This window comes from Pipistrellus kuhlii, unplaced genomic scaffold (assembly GCF_014108245.1).
Source record: "Pipistrellus kuhlii isolate mPipKuh1 unplaced genomic scaffold, mPipKuh1.p scaffold_m20_p_2, whole genome shotgun sequence".
In the NCBI taxonomy this organism is placed as follows: Eukaryota; Metazoa; Chordata; class Mammalia; order Chiroptera; family Vespertilionidae; genus Pipistrellus; species Pipistrellus kuhlii.
Window position 1 is genome coordinate 167,859,691 of NW_023425515.1, and position 18,331 is coordinate 167,878,021.

At 47.6% G+C, this 18,331-nt stretch overlaps 1 protein-coding gene across 2 annotated transcripts; it reads left to right on the forward strand.

Moving 5' to 3' along the window:
- The first annotated feature begins 719 nt into the window (after window positions 1–719).
- On the forward strand, window positions 720–17,203 carry LOC118723849 (erythroblast membrane associated protein (Scianna blood group)). Of its 2 annotated transcripts, XM_036446575.2 has the most exons (12): window positions 720–1,521; window positions 5,592–5,681; window positions 5,877–6,215; window positions 6,457–6,738; window positions 8,607–8,723; window positions 9,257–9,289; window positions 10,259–10,291; window positions 12,149–12,169; window positions 13,222–13,242; window positions 13,335–13,361; window positions 13,450–13,476; window positions 16,112–17,203. In XM_036446575.2, exons 2-12 carry the CDS (start codon window positions 5,597–5,599, stop codon window positions 16,792–16,794), a joined length of 1,668 nt encoding a protein of 555 aa, XP_036302468.1. In that variant the 5' UTR covers window positions 720–1,521; window positions 5,592–5,596; the 3' UTR covers window positions 16,795–17,203. The 2 variants fall into 2 exon arrangements, with proteins under 2 accessions (XP_036302468.1, XP_036302469.1); XM_036446576.2 differs by lacking the exon at window positions 720–1,521 and having other exon boundaries at window positions 5,361–5,681.
- Window positions 17,204–18,331: the final 1,128 nt, after the last annotated feature.

Below are 18,331 nucleotides of genomic sequence, written 5' to 3' on the forward strand. Positions count from 1 at the left end.
ATAATAGCAGTCAGCAGCTGTGTATCACTGCAGGTTGCCCAGGACCAAACCAGAGAGGGTTGGACCGGCATTACCACCATTTGTCCACCATCCAGAACTGAAATAGCATTGCTGACATCTACACATCAGGAACTGTTTGACATTGAATTTGAGTCTCAAAAGAACTGTTGGCCCAGAAAGAAACTCACTACAGACTGATTCATTTGCCTTTTAGCATAACCATTATTGCTTGTCTCATTTTTGATTATTATAAGTATATTTCCAGTAGGACATGATCTCACTCATCTAGGGGAAATGGTGAACAACATAGACTGATGAACAGGAACAGACCTAGAGATAAGGAGCCATGGGTCAGACTGTTGAACCTCAAAGGGAGGGTGGGGGTAAAAGGGAGAGATCAACCAAAGGACTTGTGTACATACATATGAGCTTAACCAGCGGTCAAGGACAATAGGGGAGTGGGGGCATGAGTGGGGAGGGGTGAAGGATTGGAATGGGGGTTTGAGGACAAATATGTGATACCCTAATTTAAAATTTTGAGAATAATTAAATTAAATCAATAAGAAATTAAAAAAAATTGTGTACAATAGTTTATACACAATCTTGTATTGGTTATATTACTTCCAGGTGTACAATGTAGTGATTTGACATTTTTATACCTTACTATATGATCACCTCACTAATTCTAGTAATCATCTGTCACGTGTGCATTTATCACAATTTTATTGACTCTATTCCCCTTCACTTTTTTCATTCATCCCTCCACACAATCCCTTTTGGTAACCATCCTGTTAGTCTCTATTTCTCTATGAGTCTGTTTTTGTTTTGTTTGCTTGTTTTGTTTTTATAATTCATTGTTTGGGATTGTTAAGGATCAATTATGGATGTTATGAATATACAATTATGGATATTATGAAAGCTGCCAAGACAGGCAGGAAAGGGTTTATCACATCTTGGTAGACAGTAAGCAGGTCTGCTTGTCGGGAAGCACACGTCAGGGTGCAGCTGGAGATAAGGGTAGTGAGTTAGAGGAGGTGGCTAATGGGTAGATGTTTTTGAAACCCATCTTCAATTTTACTCAGATTTGGAAAGTAAATGGGAGCAAGCTTTGCAGAAAGGGTGCTTTAGGGACAAAACTTATGAAAAGGAATCGCTTTGCAGTTAGCTGGGGAGGGGAAGGGTGTGAGGGCCAAAGGTCCCTGACACCCGGTGGCACTTGGAGTTTCCCTCGCATTTTTTAGGGAGGCCTCTCTTTGCTCTGTTCCTTTATCAGGGGCGGACAGGCAGGGCGGAGCTTGTGGTGTTCAGGAGCAGCTTGAAGGGAGTCTGTGGGACAGACGAGGGAGCCCCGGGCTGAGGGCTGCGGGCGTTAGAATGAAAGGAGAGCTTTTCCTAGGCCCACCTCCAGAGCCCTTCCTGACCCCGCTGCCTGATGCCTGACCTCCCTGGATGGATGGAGGGAGGGTCCGCAGCTCGGAGACTCCAGCTCTGCCACACAAAGGGCCCTTGATCCCAAAGGTGGTGAGTGCTCCTCCCTTTCCCCTTCTTCATTCTTTTCAGTCCTTTAACGTTCTCAGGATCTTCAGGTTCGTTGGAGAAGCTATCCCCTTTCTCCTTACTCAGAAAAACAGTTAACAATATAAATATACACACATACTTTTATTGATTTCAGAGAGGAAGGGAGAGGGAGAGAGAGATAGAAACATCAGTGTTGAGACAATCACTGATCGGCTGCCTCCTGCATGCCCATTCTGGGGATCGAGCCCACAACCTGGGCATGTGCCTTGACTGGACATTGGACTGTGACCTCCTGGTTCATAGATCGATGCTCAACCACTGAGCCATGCTGGCCGGGCACAAGCCATTTTAAAGGACGAAACGAGGCAATGGGGAATGGGAAGCACAAAAGGGGAAGAGTGACAAGGAGCCTGGGTGGGTTTTGTCTAAAGACTCTCATTCAAGTATTATTGTCATTATCATTATTATTATAGCTGTCATTAACCTAGTCCTTACTCTTAGCCAGGTTCTGTGCTGTGTGCTTTCAGACTGGTCATTTGTAGATTTGCAGGGTCTTCTGAAGTTACATGGAGTTATTAAAGGAACTTCTGCTGTACTGCTTTTCTTCACCCCTAGAAGTAACCACTGTTTACTCTCTACACTCTTGCCTTTTTGCTAAGCATCTTCTCCTTAAATTGTATCATACTATCCATAGCTTTTTAAAGTTACTGTTTGGGTTACAGTGAAAACTTCCCAAATGCTCATTAAAATAAATAAATAAATAAATAAATAAATAAATAAATAAACATATATATATATATATATATATATATATATATATATATATATATATATATTGATTTCAGAGAGGAAGGGAGAGGGAGAAATAGAAACATCAATGATGGAGAATCATTGATCAGCTGCTTCCTGCACACCCCTTACTGAGAATCAAGCTCACAACCCAGGCATGTGTCCTTGATGGGGATCAAACCTAGGACCCTTCAGTCCGAAGGCTGATGCTCTGTCCACTGAGCAAAACCAGCTAGGGCCCAAATGCTCTTAAAGATTGTTTTAGGCTGAAACCAGTTTGGCTCAGTGGTAGAGCGTCGGTCTGCAGACTGAAAGGTCCCAGGTTTGATTCCGGTCAAGGGCATGTACATTGGTTGCGGGCACATCCCCAGTAGGGGGTGTGCAAGAGGCAGCTGATCGATGTTTCTCATTGACGTTTCTAGCTCTCTATCTCTCTCCCTTCCTCTCTGTAAAATATCAATAAAATAAATATATATTTTTAAAAAGATTGTTTTAGCATGTGTGTACGAAATGCTGTATAGTATTTCATTGCAAGGATGTGCAATATTTAGTTAATCATTCCCATTTTAGTGAACTTTTAGGTTGTTTTTAATTTTTCCTTTTCATAAGAAGCTTTGTGATGAGCATCCTCACCAACAAATCCTTATGCACATCCTTATTTATTTCCATAGGATTCTTTTCTGGAAGTAAAATTACTGGATTAAAACTTTCACATATTTATGTCACTTGATCCTTATTGCTAAATTGCCCTCACGAAAGTTGATTTACATTGGGCAAGAGAGTCATTTTCCCACATGTGTAACTCTGGGCATTATCATTTTTTTAATATTTGATAATTTCAGGGAAGACAAAACCATATCTAACTGTGGTCTTAATCTGCACGTCCCTGATGACAAGAGTGGAAAAGTCCGTTTCTGGTGTCATCCTCTCCTGGGCTCTTTGCCTCTCTGGCTGCTTAACAGTGACGTGAGGACGTGCTTCAGGGAGACTCCCTGGCTGAAACCACCTCGGTGCCCTTGTCACCCAGAGTGACCATCTGATGGAAAGTCTTCACTTGCCTTTATATATGCATAATTTTTAATTGATTTTTAAAATATATATATTTTATATATATTTTATTTTATTTTTATTTTTTAAAATATATTTTATTGATTTTTTACAGAGAGGAAGGGAGAGAGATAGAGAGAGAAACATCAACCAGCTGCCTCTTGCACATTTACTGGGAATGTGCCCGCAACCAATGTACATGCCCTTGACCGGAATCGAACCTGGGACCTTTCAGTCCGCAGACCGACGCTCTACTGCTGAGCCAAACCGGCTTCGGCTATTTTATTTTATTTTTTTGGATTTTTTTACAGAGACGAAGGGAGAGAGATAGAGAGCTAGAAACGTCGATTAGAGAGAAACATTGACCAGCTGTCTCCTACACACCCCCTACCGGGATGTGCCCGCAACCAATGTACATGCCCTTGACTGGAATCGAACCTGGGACCTTTCAGTCTGCAGACCGATGCTCTACCACTGAGCCAAACCGGTTTCGGCTTCACTTGCCTTTTTATTCTTAGAATGTGGTGCAAATCACTTCACGTGTGTTTTCTATGAGTCCTTACTGTAGCCCTATCTACGAAGTAGGTACTATCATTAACTCCATTTCACGTGTGAATGAGAGAGGATTGGGAGGAGTAAACTAGACTGTCGCAGGCATCTTCAAACTACGGCCCGCTGGCCACATGCGGCCCGCAGAGGAGTCTGATCCGGCCCGCCAGGTTTTTTGGGCAGTGAGCGCAGCCGAGGTGTTACAGTAGGAATTAGTAGTTCATATAGTCCGGCCCTCCAGCTCTCTGAGGGACCGTGATCTGGCCCCCACTTTAAAAAGTTTGAGGACCCCTGGAAGGTCACGCAGCTGGTAATGGCGGAGCCGGGGCCTGGCCCCAGGCTGACCGCAGAACCTGTCCTCTTGATCACAATAAACAATCCGAATTTAGGGTGAGGGGACTATGGTGGGGGGAGGGCCCCTCTTATTTGACGTCAGGCAGCCCTGGCTCGGTTTGGAGCTCCGTGCTACTCTGGGCATGTCCACTCAGGGTGTGTTTCAAAAGCACCTTTTAATTGAGGGTGTTGGGGTTTGGGGTAACTCCAGGGGATCCTGGGCCCTGCCTGCTTCCACCTTCAATAATAATTGATAAGGTAGAGAGCTTTTCTCATTTACCGATCTTCTGTTCAGTTTCTGAGTAGCTGGCAACCTGCAGAAAAATGAGTGGGATTGAAGCAAAAAAATATATATATCCTAACTATAATCTTAACCTCACTGTGTCCTAGTGTTATGGGGCCATTTGTGGCAATTTAAAAAAAATGTTTTCATTGATTATTTTTTTAGAGAGAGGAAGGAAAGGGATAGAAGGATAGAGACATTGATGAAAAACGTCGAACAGCTGCCTTCTGCTCGCCCCCTACGGGGGATCGAGCCTGCAATCCTGTCATGTACCCCGATCAGGAATTGAACCAGGGACCTCTTGGTTCATGGGTCGATGTTTAACTACTGAGCTTCACCAGCTGGGCTGCGGCAAGTTCCTCACATGCTCTCGAACCCTCACAGTCCCTGGAAGAAGGGTCCTCCTTTATAGACGAAGACCTGGAGATCCACAGATGTTAGACAACTCTCCAGGAACACAACACTAGTACCTGGGGGAGCTGACACTTGGACCCAGGTCTTTCTAACTCCAGACCCTGAGTTTGTAAGATCGGTGTCTTCATTATGAAATGGAGGGACCTCAGTGCCTTGATTTGTTCTTTCTCAAGAGTCAAACCGAGAAGGCCAGCAGGGAAGAGCTCCAGGCCCCACTGCGGGTGGAAAATTGGCCTGGAGACCTTCCCAAACTTGGCCTGGGACCTGGGACCCTAACGCAAAAAGAGGTCACTACTCTGGTCCTTACCAGGTTAGTTCTGGGCAAAAATTCTCCACCTTCCAGAATCCTCCCTATGCCTTCCAGGGCACACCTTGGTTCTCCCTCATGGCATTTATAGCCTTAACCATGAGCTCTTTCCTCCTTCAATGCTCACAATAACTCTGCAAGAAGGCACATTTATATCCTTTTTAAAGATGGAAGAAGAGAGTTTCAGGGAACAGCCACACTGTTACACGGAGGTAAATAGCGAAGCTGGAACTTGAATTCTGGTCTGGGTGGTCCCAGAGCACCTGCTCTGCTGCCTCCACCTCCTAGGTTGTAGCTTTCCCACATCAAGCTTGCCAACCTTCTCTGGTGTCTCCCTGTCTGTCCTCCTAGTTCGGATGGAGACAGCAAGTTCCTCCTGCTCCTGGCTCTCCAGCTGCCTCATCACCCTGGCCTTCCTGCAGCTGCCCATCCACGTGTCAGGTAGGAGTTCCTGACCTCCTTCCCTGCCTGGGCCATCTGACCCAGGCCTTCTTTCTTTCGGGGTTCTGTCCGAACCCCAGTCCTTTCCAATGCCCTTCCCAGACTCGCTAGGAGCCTTTCCCCAGGTGATCTCCATCTCCATCATCCAGCATCCCTCCCAGACTGGGTCGTCCCTTTCTTGTTTCCACCGCACAGGAGAGTCCGGCCAGTTCCACCTGGCGCCGCTAGGGGGCACAGCCAGGCTGCTCTGCCCGCTCTCGCTCTGGTCCGTCCCGGCGCTCACGGAGGTGCGATGGCTGCGGTCCCTGCCCCGGCGGCGCTCCCAGGTGGTCCACGTGTTCCGGGAGGACAAGGTCCGCGAGGAGGACGTGGTGCCGGAGTTTAAGGGGAGGACGGCGCTGGAGAGGGACGCGCTGGAGGGAAACGTCACGCTGGAGATCCGCCACGTCCGGCTGGAGGACCGGGGGCCGTACCGGTGTCAGGTCCGCATCGCCAACCTGAGCCGGGAGGGCACCGTGGTCCTGCAGGTGGCAGGTGGGTCCTCTTCAGAGGGGGGCGGGTGATGGATGCCGTGCCGGGCGGAGGAGGGTTTGGCGAGGTGCTAGCGTGCAGCCGGATACCGACTCATCCCTTGGGGTGGGCTGGGGAGAGAGCAGGCACCGGAGCAATGAACGGCCCACCCCCTGCTCCCCAGAAGCCGCCTTGGAATCCAGAGGAGGGCCCTGGCGGGGTCCGGGATCTTGCCAAGGCCCTGCCAGCGGCCTTTCCTTTCCAGTTCTAGGCTCCGACCCTTACATCCACGTGAAGGGCTACGACGCGGGATGGATCCAGCTGGTGTGCAGGTCGGCGGGCTGGTTCCCACGGCCGTGGGCCGAGTGGAGAGACCCTCACGGCAGGGTGCTTCCATCGGAGCCCCAGGCCCTCTCCCTGGACGATGCGGGGCTCTTCGAAACGGCCGTCTCCAGCAAAGTCAGGGACAGCACCGTGGGCAGCGTGTCCTGCACCATCCGCAACGATGCCCTGGGCCAGGAGAAGACCACGGCCATGGTCATAGCAGGTACCCGCTGGGGCAGAACACAGGCTCCAGAGAAAACTCCTACCCGAGTGCAAACTTTATAAAGAATTTTTGAATTTTTTAAATACTAAGAATAACACATTTATTTATTTTTTTAAATTAGAATAACACATTTATTATAGAAAACTTTAAAAAAATACAAGATATTTTTTAAAAAAATCAAAAGTAAAAGAAAAAAAGGCCTGATTTCATAAACTGGAGAGAGCCACTGCTAACATTTTGGGGCATTTCTTTAGAATTTCTTTCATGGGTGCATCTCTGAGTGTGTATTGATATATATACATATGTGTATTCTTTCATATGTATATTCTTCTGTCTAGATGTTTTCCCCTCCACTTACAAGGCCGTGAACATTTTTTTGCCCATGTCCTTAAGCAGTTCTCTGCACCGGATTTTAAAGGGCCACATAGTATTTCGTGGTGTGGGTATAGCATAGCAAAATTAATCAGAGCCCTATTTCTTGATATCTGGATGGTTTGGACTTTTCCTGTAACAGTGCAGTGAACAACTTTGCACATAATTTGGGAACTGATTCTGATTATTTTCTTAGAATGTGTTCCTAGAAGTAGAATAATGCATCAAAGGGTTAGGAACCTTTTCAAGACCCTTGACACATGGAGCCATGTGGCGGAGAAGCCAGGAAAGAAAGAGTGTGGCCTGGGGCCAAGGGGAGGAAGGATCACTGCCATCGGCTAAGCCCTTCCTTTCTCTCTCTCACCTCTCCTCTCTTCCTACTGCACTGCCTCTCATCGGTGCTGAGCACTTTACACCCTCCTCTCTAAGTCTGTCACAGCCCAGTGGGATTGGGCTTATTCCAATCCCCATTTCACAGATGACGAGCCAGGCTTGGAGAGGCTCAGTCTCCTGCCGAGGGTCCCACGGAGGATGAGCGAGGACTCACACCCCACTTAGACTCTTTGCCACGTGTCATAGTGCTTCCTCTGCTCCTTTTTTGTCTCTATTTCTTCTTTCCTTTCTCCTGTCCGGGCTCTAGGCCTGCTGCTGTAGCCCCACAGAAGTAGCTTTGCCCCCGCTGACACAGCTCAGGGCAAAGGGGTTGCTTATGGCTGTTCCCCAGCAGAGTGAGGACTTGAGGCGGAAGGCGGGTGCTGCTCAGGGAAGACTGCAGGTGATTACTTCGGAAGCACCTCCAGTTCCTCAAAGATAACGTTTCCTCTGGAATGATAGGGTGGGATGAGGTTGTGATTGGGAAGCTGAGTTTCACACATTGTCTTCAGGTAGGACCATCAAAACCACTCCTCAGAGATGACCATCTGGCTGTAAAGTCATCCTTAAGTCATCCATGGTTTGAGGTACTTAGAGAAGCAAACACCCTCACCTATCTTGGCTGGAGGTCTCTCCCTAGAGTAAGGTGACCAGATGCCCCGCTTTTGGCGGTACTGTCCCGATTTTAACCATTTGTCCCGGGGCGTGGGATTTTTTTTTTTTAAGTTTTTTTTTTAAAATATATTTTATTGATTTTTTACAGAGAGGAAGGGAGAGAGATAGAGAGCTAGAAACGTCGATGAGAGAGAAACATCAAACAGCTGCCTCCTGCACACTCCCCACCAGAGATGCGCCCGCAACCAAGGTACATGCCCCTGACCGGAATCGAACCCGGGACCCTTCAGTCCACAGACCAACGCTCTACCACTGAGCCAAACCGGCTTTGGCAGGACGTGGGATTTTTAACAATTTGTCCCAAAAGCGGGACGTCTGGTCACCTTACCCTAGAGGTGACAGAGACCAATGGGACGTGCCTGAGCCACCTTCCATATGAGGTAGGGTCCTTGGCCTGGAAGAAGCTCTGAGATACCTCCTGAGGGTGGTCACCTTTGGTTCTGTTTCAGCCCCATCTCCAGGGAGGATCTCCCCCTTAGCAGTGGCTCTTGCTGTGGTCCTGGCTGTCCTGGGGCTTCTCCTCATGGCAGGCATTTGTGTCATCTGGAAGCAAAGACGATCAAAAGGTAACCAAGCAGTAAAGGGGCCCAGAGTGGCAGGAAGTGGGACTGTAGCTTATCAGGAAAAGGCTGGGATGAGGGAGACATAGCTGTGCTGGCTACCCATAGGTTGCAGATTCTGCAAATTTTCTGGTAGGACAATGCCCTGGGGACTCTCAATGCAGAGAAGATCCAAGAAACTGCAGAAAGTTTTGGGGAAGAGTTATGAATTCTCAGCTTTTGAGAAATTAAAAATAACTGATCATGACAATCCTCTAATTAATTTAAAAAAATCAACTCTATCCATTGGATAAAACCCTCATAAATAGAATTGCAACTCACAGGATCTCAAGGTTGTATGGCACCTTGAAAGTCACATAAGCCAACACCCCTTTCCCTAGCTGCTGGTTTGAAGACCCTCTAATCCTTTCAAATGGTCACGTACTCACAGAGACAAGGAGCCAAGTCCTGCTCAGGCAGCTTGTTGTCCCCGGACAACTCTGGTCATTAGAAAAAGCTCTTCCTTAAGCTGTGCTGATGTCTCTCTCTCCCCCTTCCAGAGAAGCTTCTCTATGAACAGGTGGTGGAGGTAGGTAAGTGTCCTGGATGGGTGGGGATGTTTCTCTGTTTTACTCATTTTTATGACTCCAGTGTCCACTAATATACATTCTATGCCGGGAAATCCCAACATCTGAGAGTGTTTGCTGACTCTGACTTGTTATAGCTTATCTTTCAGTGTTTGTTGAGTTTTGTCTGTGGACTCATTGCTTGATCTTATTCTGGGTGAGTTGTGTAGGTCTAACATGGGGGAAGCTTTTATTCATTCAACAAATAATTGATAATTATCTGCTAAGGGCCCTGGACTAGACTAAATGCCGGAAATACAATGGTGAGTCATAGCAGGCAGTCTTTGCCACTGGGAGCTTTCCAAGGTCTATTGAATGAAATAATTGCACAAATCAAAGTAGAAGTACAGCCATACAAATGCCACAAGTGGAAGTTCTGGAGGCTGTGAAGATTATGATCAGGAGGAACTAACCGAGCTTCAGGGACAGGAGGAGAGTCCCCAGAGGAAGTGATGTTTGATCTGGAGGAGGGGGAGGCATGGGGGGAGAGGGAACAGAAAACTACCCACAGAGAAAGCACAGCTAGAGAACAGTGCAGAAGTGAAGGGGGAGCGGATAGGGGGCCAAGCTGCAGATGTAGGCAGGGCCAGGCCGTGTGAGGCCTTGGAAGGTGTGTGGAGAACCTCAGTCTTTCTCTCCCGGGTGGAGGTAAAGCGGTGAGTGGGATATCTTGATCAGAACTGTGCTTTGAGCAGCTTTCTCTGGCTGCAGTGTTGGGAAGAGACCAGAAGGAGCAAGACAGGGTTGGAGGCCATTTGAGCTACTAGTTCCGTCATCCAGACGAGAGAGGATGAGGGCCTGGATTAGGGAGGTAGCAACGGTGGTAGAGGGGAACAGGTTTAAAAGCAGGTAAAATCGGTAAGAATCAGGGACCTTCAAGGTTAATGTCGCAGAATCCCATTTTTTATTTTTTTGTTATTACTTTTCTCCCTCTAGAAACTCTTCTCGAAGACCATGCAAAAGAAAAAGGTAATTATATGAAGGGGGTAGGGAACAATTAACATATTCTTTCCCCTCCTACATAAATGCTCACAGTCTATTATTACACATACATGATGCAGGTATATACACACACATATTCCCCATTAATATTATTGGAATTTTCTTTCCAGTGTGGGGGGCTATGGGGTAGGTGGCAGTGGATGAGGGGATGCTCATAGTAAAAAGTCATAGGGTCTGAATTACCAGGAGCTCCTTCTTTCAGCCTTTCCACCAATCACCTAACCAGGTCTCTATTCAATTTAAAATCTATGAATGTGCCCATCTGGGATGTATGAGAATCTCGAGGATCCATACAGCATTTGCATCTAGACAGGTGATGACACAGTGGGAGCCCCACAGGCTTTCGAATCAGCGACACCTGGTCAGGTCACTGGTCTGACTCGGATGTGTCGATTCACCGCTATGACCTTTGGTTTCCTCGTCTGTAAAATGGGATTAAGAATCCCCTTGCCCGATTGTTTTCAGGGTTTACAGAGACAACTTGAAGAAAAAAAACTCTTCTATTGTAGTGCCTGGTGCTCCTCTTCCTTATTGCCATTTCATCTTCATTAACTGAATGTTTGCTCTGGGCTATTGAGGGTATAAGTTTGACATCCAGGGTACAAAACACAGGCAGGCTCTGCCCCTTAAAAATCTAGCTGAGAATACAAGTCGCTGGCTCAGAGATGGTACACATTCAGTGATTTTGGCCTCTCCTCTCCTCCTCTCTCGCATGCCCCTGACGTTTTAGTCCAGCGGGTGGAAGTGTGGGGCGCACGCAGTAGGGGCCTGTGGCTGCTCTGTCCAGGAGCAGAAAGCACAGCGTGGTGCAGGGGCCAAGGCCTCTGACTAGGAGTCAGACACACTTGGACTTGAAGCCTGACTCTTTGGCCACTTACTAAATGGATGACCTGGGCAAATTCCATGTCCCTCTGAGCTTCAGACCTGGGAACAATAATTCTACGCACCTTACATTGTCAAGAGGGTTCAGTACCTTCATCATTATGAGAACAGGACACCATACATGGAGGCTAATAGTAGTGGAAATATAATATGTCAATATTATATATAAATAATATAATGTATACATAACACAATCAATCATTAATAGAATGATTAATCATTATATAACTATAACATTAATAAGATTAATAACATTAATATAGACATAAACCAACGGCTCCTGAGGGGCCATATATCCAGCTTCATTGCTGCAGTGCCTAATGATTAACACATGCTCAGTCCTTAGCACAGGACTTGGCAGTGGACTTGAACGCATAACTTCAATTCTCTGGCAGGGCCAATGCTCCCGGAAGCATGTGAAGCATATACATATATACATCCATATATTCATATATATCCATCCATATACATACACACACACACACACACACACACACACATCCACACACATCCATATACATACATCCCACACCATCTGGAATCTCCAAGTCTGTGAGTCTCTCCGTAGGACTTCAGGAGAGTTACTGTCCAGAGTGATAGAGCCATGCCCACAAGTCAATGCTAGGTCTTCGCTGGAGATATTACAAACAGTAGGCTATAAAAGGGCAGCAAGGCACACTCTCATGTACACATGGTTACAAACATATGGGAACACTCCTTCAGACAGCGGAAATGGAACCAGATGGAAAGGAAGGAGGAGCCTGGTCTCTGGGAAAGTGGCCCCAGCTCCACTGCTTCCCCAGTCTGCCTTCGGGAGGCGAGGGCCCCAGCAGCTGCCAGGAATGTCATCCTTTCCACGGTGGGGGGATGGGGGTGAGCCTCCCTGGGCTCAGGGATAAAGCAGAGCCTCTGCTCACTCAGGCCTCTTTCTCTGTTTTTCAGGAAGGCTCCACAAAGCCCTCAGTAAGTCCCGCTCCTCGTCCGTGGCACGGACCTCCTCCTGCCAACATCTCCGCTTTAGGATGGGTGTCTCAGTTTCACGTCCTGGGGCAGAAGAGAGGGGTCAGGGTGCTTTACACCATGGGGTTGGAGACTTCTCTCTTCTCAAATATTCCCTGCTCCTCTTTCCTGCACAACAATTAACTAGTCCAGCGGTCGCCAACCTTTCAGACCTCACGGACCATCACTAGGTCCCAGTCTCTGAGTGGGAAATGTTAATCAGGAAGAGAGGCAGCTCCTCAGGGGAAGCCACCTGGAAGACCTTTTATCGCCAGGCGTGGCATGCCCTTCGGTGGGATCCCAGGCAAGGGGTCCCCATTAAACTGAACACTTGGAGCAGCGTTTCTCCACCCCATGTACGAGACCCTCTTTAGTACGAAAGAAGAATCTTCAGACATGACATGTCTACTTTGTTTTACCTTGATTAAGTGAACACAAGAAAACCTAATGGAAATTCAGTGATAGTCTTTGTTTGTTAATCCCCACCCAAGGATATTTTCCCATTGCTTTTCAGAGAGAGTGAAGGGGAGGGTGGGAGGGAGGGAGAGAGAGAAACATCGATGTGAGAGAGACACATTAACTGGTTGCCTTCCAGATGCCCTCACAGGATGGGGTGGGGGCAAACCACAACCCAGGTACGTGCCCTTGACCATGATTGAATCCGCAACCCTTCAGTGCAGGCGCCAACATTCTAACCATTGAGCAACACCAACCAGGGTTCCATGATAGTTTTAAATGAGCTTATATTTTATTGTTCTCTCACAATATCTACATATATTACATATATTACCTAGATGCGTGAGATGTGTTATTCAGTGAGTCGTGGTCAGGTTTGGCTTACTTGGGAATGTGCTGGCCCTCTGCAGAGTATCTCTGGAGACTCCTGGGGCGGGGCTGGGGTGGTCAGGGTATTGCTAGAGAGGGTCTGGTGTGGGAATGTGGTTGGGAGGGGGCCGCAGCATTATGGAAATGTGGAAGCCCTCCTTCTGATTGGTCAAACTGTTTTTATTCTTTAGAGAAACTCCGGAGTGAACTGAGTAAGTTTCCCATGTCGTTCCATACTGAATTCCCTCCTGCTGATTCTATATTTTCAGTGATAAGCTCACCCCTCCTGTTTCTTTTTTTACAGAGTTGAAAAGAGCTGCAGCCAACTCAGGTGAGATGCACTTTCTGGGCGCCTGGCTCCGCCTTTTGGGGGTTCTCCTTGTCTCCTTCCCGTTTACAATCCCTTTTCTGTCTTTCAGGCTGGAGAAGGGCCCGGCTGCACTTCGGTAAGTTACCCCAGGCAAACCCAGCTACATTTCAGAGCCCAGAGCTCTGTTCCTTTGGGATGCAGACTGTCTTTTTGTTTTGTTTCATTTTTGTTTTTTTGTTTTTTTTGTTAATCAAACCTATTTACCTGCTTATCAAACTAAAAAAATAAATAAGTCTTTGTGACTTCTTTTGTGGGAGGGCTCAGTTAGACTTAGAAAGTATATTGGTTATTTGTATGTCTTCTCCATGACTTGTCTGCTCTTATCCCTATTCTGGCTATGCTATTTGATATGTGAGGATTCTTCCTATATAAATTGTAGAAGCTCTGTCCTATTCCTCCCAAATTATTTTTCTGAGTTTTTCATTTGCATTTTAATTTCCTTATATTATTTCTAGTGTCTTGTTTTTATGTAGTCCAATTAAAAAACCTTTTCCTGGCCGAAACCGGTTTGGCTCAGTGGATAGAGCATCAGCCTGCAGACTGAGAGGTCCCAGGTTCAATTCCGGTCAAGGGCATGTACCTGGGTTGCGGGCACATCCCCAGTGGGGGGTGTGCAAGAGGCAGCTGATTGATGATTCTCTCTCATCAATGTTTCTGACTCTCTATCCCTCTCTCTTCTTCTCTGTGAAAAATCAATAAAATATATTTAAAACAAACAAACAAACAAACAAAACAAAACCTTTTCCTGTGTAGTTTCCTCTGTGCTTTCAGGTTTTAGAAGTCCTTCTTATCCCACTGTTGGGTAAATAGCCAGTGTTCCTCTGTCAGTATCCACATCTGCCACACTCTCCTTGCTTTGAGGTTGGTGATTGAGGTTCTCAGAGAAGAAGGGGAAGGGCTAGGCAGGCGCCTCAACTTTGTAGACTACGAACGGTTTTGTAGTTTATGCTAAAAGATTTGTGCATCTCTCTTAATTTATTCCGAAATATTTGCATTTTTTTTGCTGCTGTTTCAATGAGATCTGTTAATTTCCCTGATTGGGTCCTTGTCAATTTTCCAATCTGTTCATGCCCCTTTTGTTCACTCCCCTTTCCTTCAGGCAAGTGTAACTGATGAGTTGGCCGCTTGAGAGCACACCAGGTCACCTCCGTTGCCATTCTGGGAATTCACAAGTCTTTCTCACACTCACAGTCTGGCTTATTCCCACCACCTGGGCAAAACACACATTTTACAGATTTAACTTTCCAAGAAGTGTCCTGGGGGAAGACTCACCATGACCTTCCACAATTTTAAGAAAGAATCCTTCTTTCTCAATTAACATTTACTAGTAAAAATAATAATTATGAGCAATAATTTCAGTGAACAAAATGAGCATCACACATTGGATGCTCATTGGAAGGAGGCACTACCTCATCAAATGTGCACAACAGCTTGACAACATAGGGTCTGCCATTGTTCCCATTTTACAGATGAAGAAACTAAGGTTTGGAGATGAATAGCAGGCCCCAGGCCACATAACTAGCATGTGGCAGAGCTGGGATTTCAACTTGCAGTGTGGCTTCTGGGTCTGACATCAGAGCCAAGGTTTATTATCCTGCATAGCTCCCTTCGGACCATTGAGGACAAAGGCAGTATTCCCTAAGGCAGGGGTCGGCAAACTCTGTAGTCAACAGAGTGCCAAACCACAGCTCTTGAGCTGCCTGTGACTCTCGAGCCGCAGTTTGTCGACCACTGTGAGGGATTAAGGCAGCTTCACAAAGGACAACTTTCTCCTGTTTTATTAAACACATGACCAGGAGATCTAGGAGACCAGAAAACGCTTTTCTTTCTTTCTTAAAAAAAATAAAAATAAATAAATAATAATAATAATAATTTTTTTACAGAGAGGAAGGGAGAGGGATAGAACATTAGAAATATCAATGAGAGCCGAGATCGGTTTGGCTCAATGGATAGAGCGTCGGCTTGGGGACTGAAGGTTCCCGAGTTAGATTCCTGTCAAGGGCATGTACCTTGGTTGCGGGCATATCCCCAATGGGGGGTGTGCAAGAGGCAGCTGATCGATGACTCTCTCTCATTGATGTTTCTAACTCTCTATCTTTCTCCCTTCCTTTCTGTACAAAATCAATAAAATATATATTTTAAAAAAAGAAAAAAAAAAGAAATATCAATGAGAGAGAAACATCGATCAGCTGCCTCCTGAGCACCCCCCACTGGAGATGTGTCTGCAACCAAGGAGCATGCCCTTGACCCGAATTGAACCTGGGACCTTCCAGTCTGCAGGCCAATGCTCTACCCACTGGGCCAAACCAGTTTTGGTTTTTAAATATATTCTATTGATTTTTCACAGAGAGGAAGGGAGAGAGAGAGTCAGAAACATTGATGAGAGAGAAACATTGATCAGCTGCCTCCTGCCTCCTGCACACCCCCCACTGGGAATGTGCCCGTAACCAAGGCACATGCCCTTGCCCGGAATCGAACCCTGGACCTTTAAGTCCGCAGACCGACGCTCTATCCACTGAGCCAAACCGGCTAGGGCGACACTTTTTTCTGGTTCGGGTACAGATGGGGTAGAAGGAATCATACACTAAAATGGGTCCAAGGACAGGGGTTGCTGATCCCAGAGGTGATCTTCCCCGTCCAAAGCCACCCAACGGTCCTGTGAGCCCCAGCCCTCCCAAACCTCTCCTCTCTGTCCCTCTCTCTCTCTGTAGTTGCCGTGACCCTGGACCCCGACACCGCGCACCCCAAGCTCATCCTGTCGGAGGACCGCCGGTGCGTGAGGCTGGGGGACCGCAGGCAGCCTGTGCCCGACACCCCACAGCGGTTCGACTTCGTGGTCAGCGTGCTGGGCGCTGAGGCCTTCGAGGCCGGCTGCCACTACTGGGAGGTGCTGGTGGCCGACAAGACCAAGTGGATCCTGGGCGTGTGCCGCGAGGCGGTGAGCCGCAAGGGCAAGGTCACGGCCTCGCCCGCCAACGGGCACTGGCTGGTGCGGCAGAGCCGCGGCGCCCAGCTCGAGGCGCTCACGTCCCCGCAGACCCCGCTGCGCCTGCGGGAGCCCCCGCGCTGTGTGGGCGTCTTCCTGGACTACGACGCGGGCGTCATCTCCTTCTACGACGCCTCCGACCGGTCCCACATCTTCACCTTCACCCACGCCGCCTTCTCCGGGCCGCTCCGCCCCTTCTTTGAACCCTGCCTGCACGACGGAGGGAAGAACACGGCCCCTCTGGTCATCTGCTCGGAGCCCCACACACCGGAGGAGCCCGTGGCCCCCAAGCCCGAGGGGAAAGGCCACGCCAACGGAGACGTGGCCCTCAAGGTGGACCCTTCCCTCCGGCCCTGGTCCCCTGATCTGGGACCGGCGCTCCAGGGGCTCAAGGTTCCCTCTTTTTAGGGAGCTGCTCCCCGACCATCCATCCGGTCCAGGGCTCCCTGGGTTTCAGACTCCTGGCCCCACCCTGGCCTCATCTGGACCAGCTCACCTCCTTTCCCCAAGTCCAGACCCGTTTGTGGTTTCTATTCGTGTAATCATCTTTCTCCGGTTTCTGAACCCTGTCCCCTTTCGGGGACTTGAAGTTCTCATTGCCTCGGAAAAATTCTGGAAAACCAAGTGAGCAATCAGAATTAGGGCTGGGTGGGGATGATGAGTGTGTGTCTGAGATCCGGGGTTCTCTGTTCGAGGGGCTATGTAAGAGAAACTTCATTTGATCTCATCCTGAACTTGGGCTTTTATTTCATTTTTAAAAAATATTTCTTTATTGACTTCAGAGAGGAAGGGAAAGGGATAGAGTGATAGAAATGTCAATGATGAGCGAGATTCATTGATCGGCTGCCTCCTGCACGCCCCTTACTGGGGATGGAGCCCACAACCCCAGGCATGTGCCCTTGGCCGGAATCAAACCTGGGACCCTTCACTCTGCAGGCCGAAGCGCTATCCACTGAGCCAAACCAGTTAGGGCTTGAACTTGGGCTTTTGGTTGTGATGGTATGGGGCCCATTCCCTGACTTCTTATGTATGTCATCAAGAATTGCTTTTCTCTCTGTTTTAGTTCGCGCCTTTAGCTCCCAAAGCCAGCTTTTTAAAAATAATCATGTGTGGGTCACACGCTCGTTCTTCGGTGCCCAGAGCCAACGTACGTTTTCAAAGCTGATTTGCCTGTTGCTGATGCCCAGGCACAGGCACGTTAGAGTGATAGCTGTAACCCTGAAAAGCCCCAGGAGCAAACCAGGGAGCTGGTAAACACAACTTCACACAGCAGGCAGCTGGGTGAGGCCTTGGAAAGGCAGCTATGGGTAACTGTGTCTGCTGTGCTGGCCCTTTCCGATACCCTTCTGAGCTTAGAGAGGCCCCACTAGAAAAAGGGGCAGTTTTAACCACAATATGGACAGTTTTCCGCCACAGGACATTATTCTGGAAGACTTGACTGTTTGTGTAGCACAAACATGTCAAACTCAAAAGCTAACACGGACCAAATAAACGAGGCATGAGGCCCCCAGGCCGTGAGTTTGACATGCTTGGTGTAGCAGACTCCTGGGTCAGAGAGTATTGATTTCAGAAAGGAAATTGATAGACTAGGTGCGAAGATAAAATAATGAGTCAGATTTTTGGTGTGGATTTCAGAAAGAAGCTTAGTCGCTTTCAAGTCATACCACAGAGGTGATCTGGCCTCTTTTTTTTGGAGATATTGGCCATTTGTTTTCAGATGGGTACTCACTCCTACCCAACAAAAACTGGATCTTTCTGTCAGAAGTTCACTCTGTCACTGTGTAGTGCTGGTATTAGTCAGGGCTCTTCATATATATATATATATATATATATATATATATATATATATATATATAGAGAGAGAGAGAGAGAGAGAGAGAGAGATGATAAGAAATTAGCTCATGTGGTTATGGAGGATGGCAAGTCCCAAGATCTGTAGGGTTAG

Excerpts from the sequence above, each read along its gene's own strand:
- LOC118723849 (XM_036446575.2), top strand. The coding sequence starts at position 5,597 with ATGGAGACAGCAAGTTCCTCCTGCTCCTGGCTCTCCAGCTGCCTCATC. Across the intron at positions 6,216-6,456 it reads CGTGGTCCTGCAGGTGGCAG|TTCTAGGCTCCGACCCTTAC; the intron begins GTGGGTCCTCTT and ends TTTCCTTTCCAG. Across the intron at positions 13,243-13,334 it reads GAAACTCCGGAGTGAACTGA|AGTTGAAAAGAGCTGCAGCC; the intron begins GTAAGTTTCCCA and ends CTTTTTTTACAG.